Here is a 15,308-nt window from a genome sequence, read left to right on the forward strand (position 1 = left end):
ATTAACACAGTCACGCTGTCTGGATCTATGAGTAAGTGTCCCTGGTTCATCATGATGGATAATGATGGTGAATTTCTTTTAAAATTGCACTCTTTTGTCTTCTAAACAAAACCCCAAAATTACCAATATGAAAACATATTATCAACAAGACACCATTACATTTCCAATGTCAATTCATAGCTGATATTTTCATTCTACTGACACAGCCCTATGTTTCCCTTAGAGGAATATATGTCGCTGATGTGGCCCTAAAGGAGTCATTATCACTGGCTGTAAATGTGTCCCAGAAGTATCCAAAGATATTTTTATAGAAAAAAACAATGCGAGATGGAACTGTGTATTCCCACAACATATGATGACAAATAAAGTGAGCAAATTCTAATGCATCATTTAACTCATCTTATGGATTTCCTCCAAGACACAGGCTCGAGCAGATGGGTTTTAAGATCTGGATATCTCTATATAGAACGAATATTTCCAAGTCTTGCTCACATCTTGGCTTGTAGGTGGAAGAGTTAAAATGGGGACACAGCAAGTCTATAGAAAGCACTGTGCGGAGGAACATAGAATATCATCCACTTTAATGTGTTTTCCGCACACTTCACATAGCTTCCAAAATTGGCCGACATGACAAGCATATGGATTCGTGATTAGGCCTCTCCGCCAGATACCATAAGAGTTTTTTCAAGTCAAGAAATAAAAGAAACGTGATATCTTAAGGCACTTGAAGAAGCGTTCCTGGGGGAGAAGGATTCCTGGAGCTCTCATTTATAATCTGTTTTATCTAACATGAAGCAATCAGATGGTTTTGCGAAGCCATCAAATAACAGAGTCATTTATGAAGCTGCGACACCTGCTCCCCACCTCAGCTCTATTAGCGGGAGAGGATGACATCTTCTATTTACCCCCCGAAATACAAAGAGATGAAAAAAGAAAGATGGAGATGAAACCGGCGCCAAAATGTCATAGATGACTAAGCAACAAGCTTCAATTACCAAAAGTACAATGCACCATCTAAGCCTCCGAGCAAATTTTATCTACATAGAGACATTATTCACTTATCTGGACTCTTGCATTAAAGGATTATTACATATAATACAGATAGAATATTCTAGTATAATCATAACTTTATTACCATAGTTGTAACGTGGGATAACAGTGCCTTTCTCATGTACACTTTAATTAAAACCTACCATCATGATAAACCAAGGCAGCGTGACTGTGGTAATCTTCTTATATTTGTTATACATGGCCTCCTTCCTTATGGTAATGATCCAGAAGTGGTCTGGGGGGTGTTACCAGAGCCGCTCCATGCTGCAGCTTCACAGGCTGTTACACTGTGCAGGAGCACGTTTCACCCTCCCACTGCTCCCCTAAGCATTTCCATCTCCCTCTGCCTGTTGTAATCTCACTGTGAATTTTAGCACATAGTGAGAGAGGAGAAGTGCTCCTGCACAGCAGAGGTGTAACACCATGACTAGCAACCATAGCAGATGCTAGGGGGCCTGGAGTTCCATGAGGTCCGGCCACCTAAGTTGACACACTAGAGAATGGAGTACAGTATTTTTCGGACTATAAGGCGCACCTGAGTATAAGGCGCACCATCAATAAATGGCTGCTAAAACGTCTAGGTTCATATGTAAGGCGCAGCGGATTATAAGGCGCACCTGATTATAAGGATGAATGACCAGCAGGTGGCAGACCTGTGCACAGTTTAAGACAGCTGTTGTCTGTAAGTAGGGTTCATATATAAGGCGCACTGGACTATAAGGCGCACCTTTGATTTCTGAGAAAATCAAAGGGTTTTTTGTGCACCTTATAGTCCGAAAAATATGGTATGTGCACTATTATATAAATATTATTCTGCACATTGCACTGCATACTATGTATATAACAGTGCACATCTTCCACTGTACACTGAGGTGGCAGCGCAGATTAGACGTTTCAGGGGATGACACAGCAGAAGGACAGCAATAAGAATCTCTCATCTCTACTTCCTGCCATCTACTTCTCCCTTGTGATCAACAGCTAATGGGCTGCATGAAGTCAGATCCTTGACCTCTGACATCCCCCTGGCATAAACCTGCCTCACAGTGAATATATACATGAGTATATAAATGTATGTGTGTGTATCTGCTGTTGTGTGTATATGGTGTGTTTATACTGTATGTAGGTGCATATATAATGTGTATATACTGTATTCCTAATGTCTATACAGGCCATTCCCTGGTTACGAACAAGATAGGTTCTGCAGAATTGTTCTAAAGATGAATTTGTATTTACGTCGGAACTGTATACTTAATTAACCCCAGTAAAAAAAAATTTGTCTCTGTGGCAATTTGATTTTAAAAATGTTGGGTTGTCATAAGAATTAACCAGAATTAACAATAAACCTTAACTGCAGACACCTGTGATATCTGTTATAGCTGTTTATTAAAGACTAAGGCTAAAGTACAGTGAATTACCAATATAAAGAGGTCCCTTTGTAAATAGGGGTCGTATGTAAGTCGTGTGTTCTTAAGTAGGGGACTGCTTGTATACTATACAGTATGTGTGCATATTTGATTTGTATATAACGTATGTGAGTCTATGGTGTGCATATATTTTATGTGTGTATAAATGTATGGGTGTGTACATAGTGGCCCACATTTATCAAAAACAGTGGAGTCTGTACTATATGCAGTTTGCCTGTGTAGTGTACATGGTGCGCCAGATTCTTGAATTGTGGCCCAAGTTCTTCATTGACACTGCATGATAAATGTGTCACACCGTCATATATGTATACATGTGTGTGTATGAGTGTGGAACGTTATGAGTGTGTATATAAGCATTTAATTTGTGTGTAATTATGAGTGTATAAATGTGTGTGATTGTATAGGCATGTGTGTGTGAGTATATTTTTTTTAGAGAAAGGGGGATCCTTTTAATAAGTCTGATATGGGACCCAGCCTCTCCTATTTATGTCTACTTGCTCATAGACTTGAATGGAGGTTGGGACTGATTGGGATATGTGCGGGTCCCAGAGTTGGGAACCCAAACTATCATGCATGCATGACCTATCCTTTAGCTATGTCATAAATACTATTCATGAGAATAACCCTTGTGTGGTTGGGAAAAGGTATGTCAGACAGGGGGTGTCTTGTAGGGACCTGGATGTGATACATTTGCAACTTGTGGTGGAGCCATGATAGTGCAGCAAATGTCAACCTCAGGGGAAAACTCCAAATGTGGTGTAAATAATAATCAACTTCTATTTGTTTTATTAATTTCATTCTTTATTTTATATAGTATAAGTATTTGGATCTGGGCGGATATTGCCCTTGATGTGGTGCCAAAAAAAGGAAAGTTCTTCTTCTCCAATGGCTTGATCAGTCAAAAGCTTTTTTCGGGAAGTTGATTTTAGATTCAGCTGACCAGGCAATCAAAAGCTGATTAAACAAGGGCTCCAGTATTTCCATGTCTTTTCTGCTTTGGGTCTGTCATTATTGAAGATTGGCGCTGGTCACCATGTAATCTTGCAGGTGCAGGGCGTCGGTGGCTCATTCTATTTTGTGGCTTCATAGGGAGTCATGGTCTCAGTGGTTGGGGCCTTGGTTGGGAACAGGAACTCCAGGACGGGGTTGCTGGACAAGTACATTTATGCTGTTTGAAAGAGTTGAAAGGGTGGAAATAAGAAACTATTTTTTTCATTATTTTTATAAACATTTAAGATTCCAAAGTGCCATTTAATGTGTGATTTGGTGTGGATGAGGTGACCTGCTTACCTTTAGTACGACTGCTCCACAGTCCTGGGGCCACAACAGCAGAGGAATCTGAGGAACCTGCAGGAGACAAGACCAGAGAAATTATGGTAAAAAAATGTAGAGACCCTCTACCATCATCTATACTTGGTCTCATCGAGTAGGAGTAACTAAGATTTTACCCTGATGGTTTTTTTCCTTCTCTGCTGCTTTTGCTGCTGAAATATAGAAAATAATAGAATTAATAATGTTTCTGCTGAAGAAAGATGGAGAATGATAGAAGTAACATTGTCACTGCATGAGCACAAATAGGGAGAACCTGGAGCCCAGAACATGCACCTCTCCCCTCTTCCCCATACACTGCATTAAACACAATGGGGGGATTCATTAATGTTTCGGAGGCTCAGACAGTGCAGAGGTGGAGAACACTAGTCTAGTAGTGAGACAGTTTAGACCTCATGCACACATTTGTAATGGAGACTGTGATTCTAGACATCTATGGCTTCCAGTTATGGTGCGGTGAGTACAAACTCTTGTTTGTGTGCATGAGACCTAAGAATGTTGGGTTCTACTTTTGGACCTGCTTTTAGTTGGTCTAAACTGTGGGTCTAAAATGTGGCGCACCCTCCTAATTTTTGGTGCACTGACTATTTTATACCCCTTTTGCAGAGACCAAGTCCCCTTTGTCTGACAAGTTGGAAGGGGAGGAATGGTTTTTACTTTTCATAAATGTGTCAGAAGGTTCTTTTGGCACAGATAGTGCCAGAAGTCTGACCAAGGTGCTCTCTGCATATACATATACTACACTGTATGATATGGGTGGAATACACCCAAATGAGTGCCCCCTAGTGACCTCTTCAATAGACACAACATTAATTATAACTCACCTCTTACTGCTCCAACATTTTAATCTCCACCACTTTTGTCTTGGCCTAATAAATAAAAACATAAGCAGATAAATCCTCTCTATAAGGTTCTGAATATTGAAGAAATTTCAATGTATGGACTACAGCAATGTAACATGACTCCTATATAATCTATATACTTACTGTGGAGACTCCATGCTGGGGGAGGCCACTTCCACCTCTGATTCTACAGGTCTATAATAGAAACATAGAAATCTATGTTCAATGTATGGACTACAGCAATGTAACATCACTCCTATATTATCTATATACTTACTGGGGAGACTCCGTGCTGGGGCAGATCACTTCCACCTCTGGTTCTACCGGTCTGTAATAGAAACATAAGGATCATTGTACGGACTCCAGTAATGTAAATTCACAAATTCATTCCCATATAATCTATATACTTACTGGGGAGACTCCATGCTGGGGGATTCTACAGGCCTGTAATAGAAATATAAGGATTGTATGGACTCCAGGTACACAATTTTATAAATTAATTCCTATATATTCTATATACTTACTGGAAGGACTCCACACTGGTCCAGGCGACTTGCATCTCCTGTTCTAATGGTCTAAAATAGAAAACATAGGGATTAATCTATGGACCCAAGCAATGTAAATTAAGCCCTATATAATCTATGTACTTACTGGAGAGACTCCATGCTGGGCCAGGCCACCTTCACCTCTGGTCCTGTAGGACTATAATGAAAACATAGGGATGAATATATGGATACAAGTAATGTAATCTAAGCCCTGTATATACTTTTATATACTTACTGGAAAGACTGCACACTGGTCCAGGATATGTTCCGGTTCTGTGCCAATGGTCTATTATAGAAAACATAGGGATCAATGTATGACCTCCAGCAATGTAAATGAAACCCCATATACTTTCTATACTTACTGGGGAGACTCGAAGCTGGGCCAGGCCACCTTCACCTTGTGTCCTAAAGGTCTATAATAGAAAACATAAGGTTCAATCAATGGAGTCTGACGACTTCTCCGTGAATATCCATAATGTCAGTTCATAGTCGCTGATGATACCTGGACCCTGCACTCACCTTCCTTGTTCTATTTCCTCCTCCACCACTTTCTGGTCCAGTTTGATCTCCTTCTTATCTTCCACCCACTTCTCCTCCACCACCTTCTCCTCTAGTTCCTGATGTTTTGTCTCATCCTCCTCCTCCTTGCTATATGACATAGAACATAAATGACATCTCTATTAAAAATGTGGTATTTTATACTGACCACTATTGGGGAAGATGGGGAACATGGGATGGTTATGTGAAATAAAATATCTGACCCCCGATGTAGTCTTATCCACTTTATATAGTTACCTGGTATTTGGCATGAAAGTCATCATTTCTTTTGAAATTCTCATCCTATAATAGAAAACACAGCGCTGGTTAGTGGAACTTCGCAACATGTGTTCCCCATATACCTCTTATATACCCAATATACCCCTCATCTCTCTTATACACCTCATGTCCCCCATTCATCTCACAAGATCCCAACATTCCCCTCATGTCACAGTGCGCCCTGTATGTCTGCCATAATTCCCTCCTGTCACTATATATATATATACCCCTAATATCTACAATATATCCCTCATGTACCATTTACCCGCTATACCCCCATGTAACCCTTATTATTCCATATCCACCTCATGTCCCCCATGTACTGTACCTATCATGCTTCCATATACACCTCATTATCATAATCTCATCCACTTCATGTTCTCCTCATAACCTCACCTCCCCATATTGTTGCTATCATGTCCCCTATATGTCCCCCTCATGTCCCCGCTATTCCCTATATAATTGTTATCTATAAAATACCTACAGAATTAACCCCTAGTATTTGGGTCATATACAGAATAGTAGTATCATATAATTACCATTTTTCGGGGTCTGATCCGTATATGCGCCACCACCAACTGTTGGGGAATATGATGAAATATATGATATATACACATCAGAATATTGTCATTCATAGATATACTATAAGGTGACATCACTATATATTCCTATAGAGACAATCAATCACATTGCATGTACCAGACAACTGGTCCTCTGTGAGCTGTGATATTATGGTATTTCCGCTATGGGTGTCTTATGTATTACATGGAAGCTGCAGATCATGAAGATTTGGGTAAATGTTCAGAAGATAATATGATACATGTTACTCATTGGTCAATGCTTTACACAATGCGGGAGATTGATCAAAAGTAGCGGAACGTAAAAAAAGGGGTGATTGCCCATAGCAACTGTTCTTACTGAAATAATGAAAAAGTTTTTTATTGTCCTATTCTAGGTAATTTGTTAAGAAATCAGAAAACATGTCTTATAACAATCTATGATTCAAGTCACTTTCATTGACAGACAGCACTGTAATCGCCGAAAATCAAAGTGGGTAAAGAAATTTTCTAAAATGAGGATATCTTGAGAAATATGCAAATGTGACCAATATTTCTTAAAAATCTATCCAATGCTACTAAATATCACCCTCTATCTCACCGCCACCACAGCCCGGGGGTCAGGTGGGGGGAATTGTATTTGTTATGTAAAAAGTACATTCAGCGTAACTATAGAATAATGATGTGGGCATAGTAGTTTTCTGTTCTCTTTGGGGGATGCTGTAATGTGAGTCTTCTTCCCCTCTGAAGATTTTCAAATCTCGAATTCTCGAAGCGCTCGAATTTGGTAGCAATGGATAGCTTTTAGAAAAATATTGCATATGTTTATTTTAAGATTTTGGATCTGATGTGTATTTTTTTGCACACATTTTAAATATTTGCCGATTACAGAGCCATTTGTCACCAAAATTGAAAAAGACTAAGGTTGTATCAATGTAATTTTTCTAGGGGAATCCAAATCTGCAATACAAAAATTGGGGATTTATTATTTAAGATTTTTAAGTAGCCGCCCTGCCCAACCCCAGGGAGAGGGGGTAGGGGGTTGAGTTTGGTATCATTGGATAGATTTTTGAGAAACGCCATCCTGGGTTTTTGTTAAACCCTGTATATATATATATATATATATATATATATATGTGCACTCATGTACTTACGTCATCTCAATATCCGCTTCTTCATTCATGTTGTCGTCCACCTTCTCTTCCTTGTTGTTAACTTCCTCCCTTGCTTTCTTCACCTCCCTCCTCTTCTTCTTCTTCTTCTTCTTCATGCTCTTAACCTTCACCTTCTCCACCTCTCCGATCTTACTTAGTCCTGACTCCATCTCATTCACCTCCTTGTTGTTACCCATCCTATAAGTAATAAGTGAGGGGGTCATTTATTGTAGCCTTTTAAACTAAAATCTTGCTTGTGCTTTTTTTTTCACTCTCTGCGCCTCTTGTGCCTGAATTTATGAAGTGTTGGCCCCACAATATTAGTGTTTTCTGAAAGTGTTGACTATTGAATAATGTATATATGGGCACAATTGTTGTACATAATATATATCGCAACTATGTAGACATCAATACAAATAACTCTCATGCCTTTGTAATTCACCACAATTTAATAAAGTTGATAGCCATACTCTGTATCTAATCACGAGATGTCCACGTCGGGGAATTCCAGCGTGGCAGACGGGAGGTACACTGTGACCATGGGTAGGTTTTAAACACTACATATATTTTTATCTTTTTCGATTCCAATAATATTGTATATGTATCAAGTATGTGGCTATTATACGTTATGCACTAAGCACTTTTAATTCATTGCACTAAGCTGCACTATAGCCTTGCACCTGATACTGATACAACTAATGGATATTTCTGAAGTGTAACAACGTGTAATGTGGCTTTGTACAGACCACCATCCATCAGTATCCTAATTTTCCGCTCCACAAATTTTTATGTTCCTATGTGATGTCCTCACTAATCCAAAGTGATGTACCTGTGATTAATAACATGTTTGTCTAATTATGTATTATGCACCAAAAACTTACACCCCACTGAAAAATATAGCAAGGTGCTAGCACCACCCTGCGACAAAATTAATAAATATCCCTCTGAGGGTTCAGGACATACTGTTGGATCTCTGCAGATTGAGATCAAAGGAACAGAAACCTAATTTACCAAAGGAAAATTTCCTCTTCAATACCTAGATCTTATCTATTCCATTATACCTGTCCCCATATCATTATCCCCCTGTCACTAGTCCCTGTACTATACCTGATCATCAAGATCCCAATCTTCAGCAACCACTTAGGATCTCTACAGAATCCAAGACCTGGACTTAGGTCCAGTAAGTTTTGGACACAGTTGGGGGGATGTAACAATGTGTCTCAGGTTCCGGCAGTATCTAGCTAAAAAACACTAGTCTTTTACCAGATTTAACACTGTGTGATGATGATAAGATTGTCGGTTCCTACTTTAGACCTACTTTTTAGTTGGTCTAAACTGTATGCCAGAATTTTGAGCGCACAAACGATTTCCTGCAAGCCATGGCCACGCCTGTTTTCCCGAAGGCCAAGTCGTAAAACTGCCATAAAACGGTCTAAAAGCCTCGATAACTGTGCTGCAAGGCATTTTAGACAGTGTTTTTGGCGCAAAACCACCAGAATTGAGGTGCAAGTGCGTTAATAAAGCCCCCCTCAGTATCTGGCATGTAAGTGCAATTTTTTAATGTTTTATTTGCCTAGGTAAATTTATGGAATCATTGACTTGTGGTATAAATGTGCACTGATACTTACATCACCACCTCATCCTCATTCCTGATCTTCTCCACCTTCTCCTCCCATGCTATCTTCACCTTCCTCTTCATCCTCTCCTCCACCTTCACCAGCTCTCCGATCTTAAATACTGCCGACTCCATCTCATCCACCTCCTTGTTGTTACCCATCCTATAAGTAATAAGAGGGGGTCATTTTTTATGGCCTTTCAAACGAAAAACTGTTTTTTTTTCTTTTCCCCCCTCTCTGCACCCCTTGCACCTCAATTTATGAAGTGTCAACACCACAATATTGGTGTTTTCTAACACTCTCGGCTTGTTCTTTTGGGCACTTCTATTTTCTTCCGACACGTTTTTGGTGCAATTTATGGCGCAAAGAGAGCAGCTAAAGGCTGGTCTAGGGAGTTCTAAACCTTTTAGTCTGTGCTTCAATTCATTAATCCCTTGCGCCACATACTTACATCCCACTGAAAAAATATAGCACGGTTCTAGTGCCACCCTGCGCCAAAATTTATAAATACCCCTCTGAGGGTTCAGGACATATTGTTGGATCTCTACAGATTGAGATCAAAGGAAGAGAAACCTTATTTACCAAACATGTCCTCAATTTATAACCAGAACTTAGCCTGGAACCCAAAGGAAAATTTCTTCTTCAATACCTAAACCATATCTATTCCATTATACCTGTCCGCACATCATTATCCCCCTGTCACTAGTCCCTGTACTATACCTGATCAAGATCCCAATCTTCAGCAACCACTAAGGATCTCTACAGAATCCAAGACCTGGACTTAGGTCCAGTAAGTTTTGGACTCAGTATCTGGTATGTAAGTGCCCCTTCCCCTCATATCTATATTGGCATACAAGTTCCATTAACATCACAGCAAATGCCATCATTTATAGTGACAATTTTTTAATGTTTTATTTAAGTAAATTTATGGAATTATTGACTTGTGGTATAAATGTGCACTGATACTTACATCACCACCTCATCCTCATTACTGATCTTCTCCACCTTCTCTTCCTTGATGTTATTCTCCTCCCACGCAATCTTCACCTTCCTCTTCACCCTCTCCTCCACCTTCTCCACCTCTCCGATCTTAAACACTTCCACCTCCATCTCCTTCATATCCATATCACCATACATCCTATAAGTAAAAAGACATTGGCGCACATTTATTAAAGTGTTTGCGCCACTTTTCTGTCTGATTGCAGTACAAAGAACATGCAAACTGCTTGCACATGTATTTATAAAGTGTCTGCGCCAGTTTTGTGTTGCGGCTGCTCTGTGTCAAAGCAGAAAAACTGCACCTAAAGGGCAGTGTTACTACTTAGTCGGACCGTGCACCACAATTCTGTCCGACGTGCGCCACAATTGTATCTGTGCCGCAGTTTTGCAGCATGAACAAAGTGCACCAAAAAAAATAGTGCATTGTGATGTAGCAGTGCAGGGGGCGCCAGATTCATGAAGAACCCTCTACAGGAAAACTGCACTAATTTTTGATAAATATGGGTCAGTGACTGTCCAGGACATACACTGTGATCTCTACAGATAAAGACATGATAGATATTAGACATCAGTGGACAAGGCGAGAGAAATCTAATTTACCAGACATGTCATAAACTTGTACCCAGAACTAAACTTATGAACTGAAAGTAGATTATAAATTTTCTCTTTAACCCCTTAACACTGAAGCCACTTTTCACCTTCCTGACACGGCCCATTTTCTCAAATCTGCCCATTGTCACTATAAATGGTTATAACTTCGGAACACTTTAACATATCCAAGTGATTTTAAAATTGTTTTCTCGTGACATTTTGTACTTCAGGTTAGTTGAAAAATTTTGGTGTTATGTTTTACATTTATTTATGAGAAAATCAGATATTTGGTGAAAATTTGGAAAAATTCTCGATTTTCGAACTTTCGAGCAAAAAAACGTAATAACCAACATTCACCGAATGTCTAATTTATGTGGACATGTTTTTTTTTATGCATAGTCTTATTTTTGTAGGATGTTATGGGGCTTTGAACGTTAGGTGCGATTTTTCACATTTTCAGGTTTCAAGTCACTTTGAGAGACCTAAATAAAAGTAAAACCCCATAAATTACCCATTATAGAAATTACACCCCTCAACGTACGTAAAACAACTTTTATGAAGTTTGTTAACCCTTTAATTGTTTTACAGGGGTTAAAACAAAATGTTATGCAATTTTGAAAGTACTTTTTTTTTGGCTAAATTAATGTGTTTTTCAAAAAATGTACAAATTCTCAGTGGATAAAATACCAAAATGCTCCACAAAATTTGATACCCAATCTCTTCCGTGTATAATAAAGCTAAACTGAAGCTGATCTCTGATTGGTTTCCATGGGCAACTAGAACAGTTTTACCTCAGAAACTTGATGATAAATCTCCCCCGTAGAATCCATACTGACAAATGCACACAATACTTCCAATGTATTGAACAATATCAGAGCTTTATTATATACATTGATTAAAGGGAACCTACCACCACAAATCTACCTATAAAGGTAGATTGGGTGATAGGTGGATCAATGGGACGTGAGGATAGCCCTTTTAAGGGCTAATCCTCACGTCCCTGCACTTTTTTGATAACTTTTATTAGATATTTATTCAAATTTACTTATGCGGCTACTGGGGCGTGGCGTAGCCGCATATGAGATTACACGAGGCGGCTACTGCACGCCCCGGTAGCCACTTTACCCCTCCTACTCACCCATCTTCGGCGCGCAGCTCCGCGTAGCTGCGTGCCCTCGTCCGGCGATCCTGCCGTCTGCGCATGCGCAGAAGAGCAGGCCCGCGCCTGCGCGGTCACTACTCCGAAACAGGCGCGGGCCTGCTCTTCTGCGCATGCGCAGACGGCAGGATCGCCGGACAAGGGCGCGCAGCTACGCGGAGCTGCGCGCCGAAGATGGGTGAGTAGGAGGGGTAAAGTGGCTACCGGGGCGTGGAGTAGCCGCCTCGTGTAATCTCATATGCGGCTACGCCACGCCCCAGTAGCCGCATAAGTAAATTTGAATAAATATCTAATAAAAGTTATCAAAAAAGTGCAGGGACGTGAGGATTAGCCCTTAAAAGGGCTATCCTCACGTCCCATTGATCCACCTACCACCCAATCTACCTTTATAGGTAGATTTGTGGTGGTAGGTGCCCTTTAAAATAATGACAAAATAAGAAACCTAATCAGGGGGTAAATGTTCCCTGTAGTGGTGCAGAGAGAAACACATGTGTATACAGTATGAGATACTGACAAGTGTATAAGTAGTCAGACTATATTTTATAGCAGTACAGCAAGCAGAGATCTAGAAAACTGTGAGGAATTGATACAGAAAGTATATTTGAAAATTGTGCAACTTTTCATTATACAAACAATAACACTAATTTTCTGAAATGAGAACACCCCTTTAACAAAAATGATGTTTCTCACTTTATAAGGATTTATACAGCTACTATTATACACAAAGGCATCTGTATACAATGAGCTCCCCCTGGTGATGGCTGCAGGAAAACATTATATATTAACAAAAATGATGGACTTACCTCAAAATCGCACACAAATCTCCACAACCAGCACTGTAAATTAGGAAATGTTTTAAAAATGGGCATTAATAAAGAGAAGAAGACATAATATAAGAAAATAAGGGACACAACACACACAGCAGACTTACCTCTAACTCCTACAAAAAACCCTCAGAGGTGTGAAAGTTCCGCAGTTCCTTATATACCCCCCATGATGGCATAATCCAGCAGAACATTCCATGACATCACAAGCCGCAGATCTTCTATAACGGTAAACAGCCAATCAAAAAGCTTGATGTTATGAGGTGGGGGGAGGAGCTAGCAACACAACATGCCAGGACATCACAAGGATATGCAAATCTTTATTTAAAAGTTAAAACAACCAATCAAAAAGCATAATCTTATCATTTGGGGGAGGAGCTTACATTGCAACATTTCATGACCTCACATAGAACTCAGATGAGAGGAATGTGATCTTTTTTTAAAATAAACTTTAAAATCTATTTTTGTGAGTAACTTAATTTACTAATTGGACATGTAATATATTAAAATTATATAGATGTGGGGCTGTTACTGTTACACCCTTATGCAACATCACTAGTGATAGCAATCAGCTCACATCTAAAACTGCCCCCTGTGGGACATCATTAGTAATAGCGATAAGCTCATATCTAATACCGCCCCCTGTGGGACATCACTGGTAATAGCGGCGTAATTTGTGTGCGCTATATAAATAAATTAATAATTACTATTATAGCAATCAGCTCATATCTAAAACTGTGGGACATCACAAGCTATAGCGATCATGTCACATCTAATACTGCCCCCTATCGGACATCACTACTAATTGTGATCCATTCCCATCTAATACTGCCCCCCGTGGGACATCACAAGCTATAGCGATCATGTCACATCTAATACTGCCCCCTATTGGACATCACTACTAATAGTGATCCATTCCCATCTAATACTGCCCCCCTGGGACATCACAAGCTATAGCGATCATGTCACATCTAATACTGCCCACTATAGGACATCCCTACTAATAGTGATCCATTCCCATCTAATACTGCCCCCTGTGGGACATCACTAGTTATAGCGATCATCTCACATCTAATACTGCCCACTATCGGACATCACTACTAATTGTGATCCATTCCCATCTAATACTGCCCCCCATGGGACATCACAAGCTATAGCGATCATGTCACATCTAATACTGCCCCCTATTGGACATCACTACTAATAGTGATCCATTCCCATCTAATACTGCCCCCCGTGGGACATCACAAGCTATAGTGATCATGTCACATCTAATACTGCCCACTATCGGACATCCCTACTAATAGTGATCCATTCCCATCTAATACTGCCCCCCGTGGGACATCACAAGCTATAGCGATCATGTCACATCTAATACTGCCCACTATAGGACATCACTTCTAATAGTGATCCATTCCCATCTAATACTGCCCCCTGTGGGACATCACTAGTTATAGCAATCATCTCACATCTAAATCTGCCTCCTCTAGAAAATATGACCCATCCAATAATCAGCCCTCAATACCACACAAATAATAGTCAGTATTATCATTGGTGCTAGTGCTCTGGACTTGTTCAAGGTACCCTGGAGTTAAGCTACAACAATAATCAGAATTTACTAGTGAAAGCTGTGACAAAGCAGGGAGCAATACGTTACTGCTTTAAAAGTTGACAATTTGCGATAAATAAGTGGGTTTTTGTTGCAGTTTGGGCACTTGGTCTCTAAAAGGTTCACTATCTTTGATCTAGAGTTATATTAAACTGTGCCAGATCATTGAGTGGAATTTATTATGGATAACCAGCCCTATTCAGATGTGAACACCAACAATCCAGACCATCCGCCTCATTTATTATCGTTTTGCATTTCACTAAATAAACTGTGACAGTGAGCCACTAAAATCTATGACAGTGTAGAAGCTGACAGCTGGTCAGAAATACCAAAGTCCTATCCTACAAAACAGGTAATAACTCCCCCTCATTGGGGGGTATTTATCAGCCCTGAAATAATCGTAAATGCTAGCACTTGCGATTATTGCAGCGTTATCATATGTTGGTGCATATTATGAGTACCCCCCAATGTGGGTTATTTATTATCAACTTTCAAATGAAAAACTGGCAGAATTTTTTCTCCCCTTTCTGTGCCTCTTGCTCCGTATTTATTAAAGTGTCGGCACAACAATATTGTGTTTCCTGACACTCTCGACTTGTTCCTTTTTTGGGCACAAAATTGTGGCGCCGCTTGTGAATCTGACAGTTTTCTACCGCTTCCATTTTTCGGACTCATTTTTTGGGTGCAAATTCAGGAATGTGACGCCCTTTGCACACTACCAGGTGAGTGAGAATAGTGTGGCTACTGGGGAGGTTGGGGAAAGTGTGGCTATGGCCGAGACAGTGTGGCTTAT

The 15,308-nt window shown here is 40.0% G+C and overlaps 1 protein-coding gene across 6 annotated transcripts; it reads right to left on the minus strand.

The window, feature by feature from the left end:
* Positions 1 to 3,321: 3,321 nt before the first annotated feature.
* Positions 3,322 to 13,131, minus strand: LOC140068755 (uncharacterized). Of its 6 annotated transcripts, XM_072114153.1 has the most exons (19): positions 13,014 to 13,131; positions 12,886 to 12,918; positions 10,304 to 10,471; positions 9,346 to 9,495; positions 7,718 to 7,915; positions 6,546 to 6,584; positions 5,986 to 6,030; positions 5,710 to 5,838; positions 5,553 to 5,603; positions 5,426 to 5,476; positions 5,297 to 5,347; positions 5,170 to 5,220; positions 5,057 to 5,089; positions 4,923 to 4,973; positions 4,790 to 4,840; positions 4,628 to 4,672; positions 3,923 to 3,958; positions 3,765 to 3,821; positions 3,322 to 3,642 (listed from the first exon to the last, which is right to left on the minus strand). In XM_072114153.1, exons 3-18 carry the CDS (start codon positions 10,468 to 10,470, stop codon positions 3,767 to 3,769), a joined length of 1,203 nt encoding a protein of 400 aa, XP_071970254.1. In that variant the 5' UTR covers position 10,471; positions 12,886 to 12,918; positions 13,014 to 13,131; the 3' UTR covers positions 3,322 to 3,642; positions 3,765 to 3,766. The 6 variants fall into 6 exon arrangements, with proteins under 6 accessions (XP_071970254.1, XP_071970255.1, XP_071970253.1 ...); XM_072114154.1 differs by lacking the exon at positions 13,014 to 13,131 and having other exon boundaries at positions 3,923 to 3,955; positions 12,886 to 12,982; XM_072114152.1 differs by lacking the exon at positions 13,014 to 13,131 and having other exon boundaries at positions 12,886 to 12,982.
* Positions 13,132 to 15,308: the final 2,177 nt, after the last annotated feature.

The sequence above is a fragment of the Engystomops pustulosus genome, chromosome 7 (genome assembly GCF_040894005.1).
Source record: "Engystomops pustulosus chromosome 7, aEngPut4.maternal, whole genome shotgun sequence".
NCBI classification, from domain to species: Eukaryota; Metazoa; Chordata; class Amphibia; order Anura; family Leptodactylidae; genus Engystomops; species Engystomops pustulosus.

Bases quoted from the DNA above. Each gene is read 5' to 3' on its own strand.
- LOC140068755 (XM_072114153.1), bottom strand. From the start codon at position 10,470: ATGTATGGTGATATGGATATGAAGGAGATGGAGGTGGAAGTGTTTAAG. The intron at 5,090-5,169 runs GTAAGTATATAG...TTTCTATTACAG, and splicing joins ACCAGTGTGGAGTCCTTCCA to GCCTGTAGAATCCCCCAGCA. The intron at 4,673-4,789 runs GTAAGTATATAG...TTTATTTATTAG, and splicing joins CCCAGCATGGAGTCTCCACA to GCCAAGACAAAAGTGGTGGA.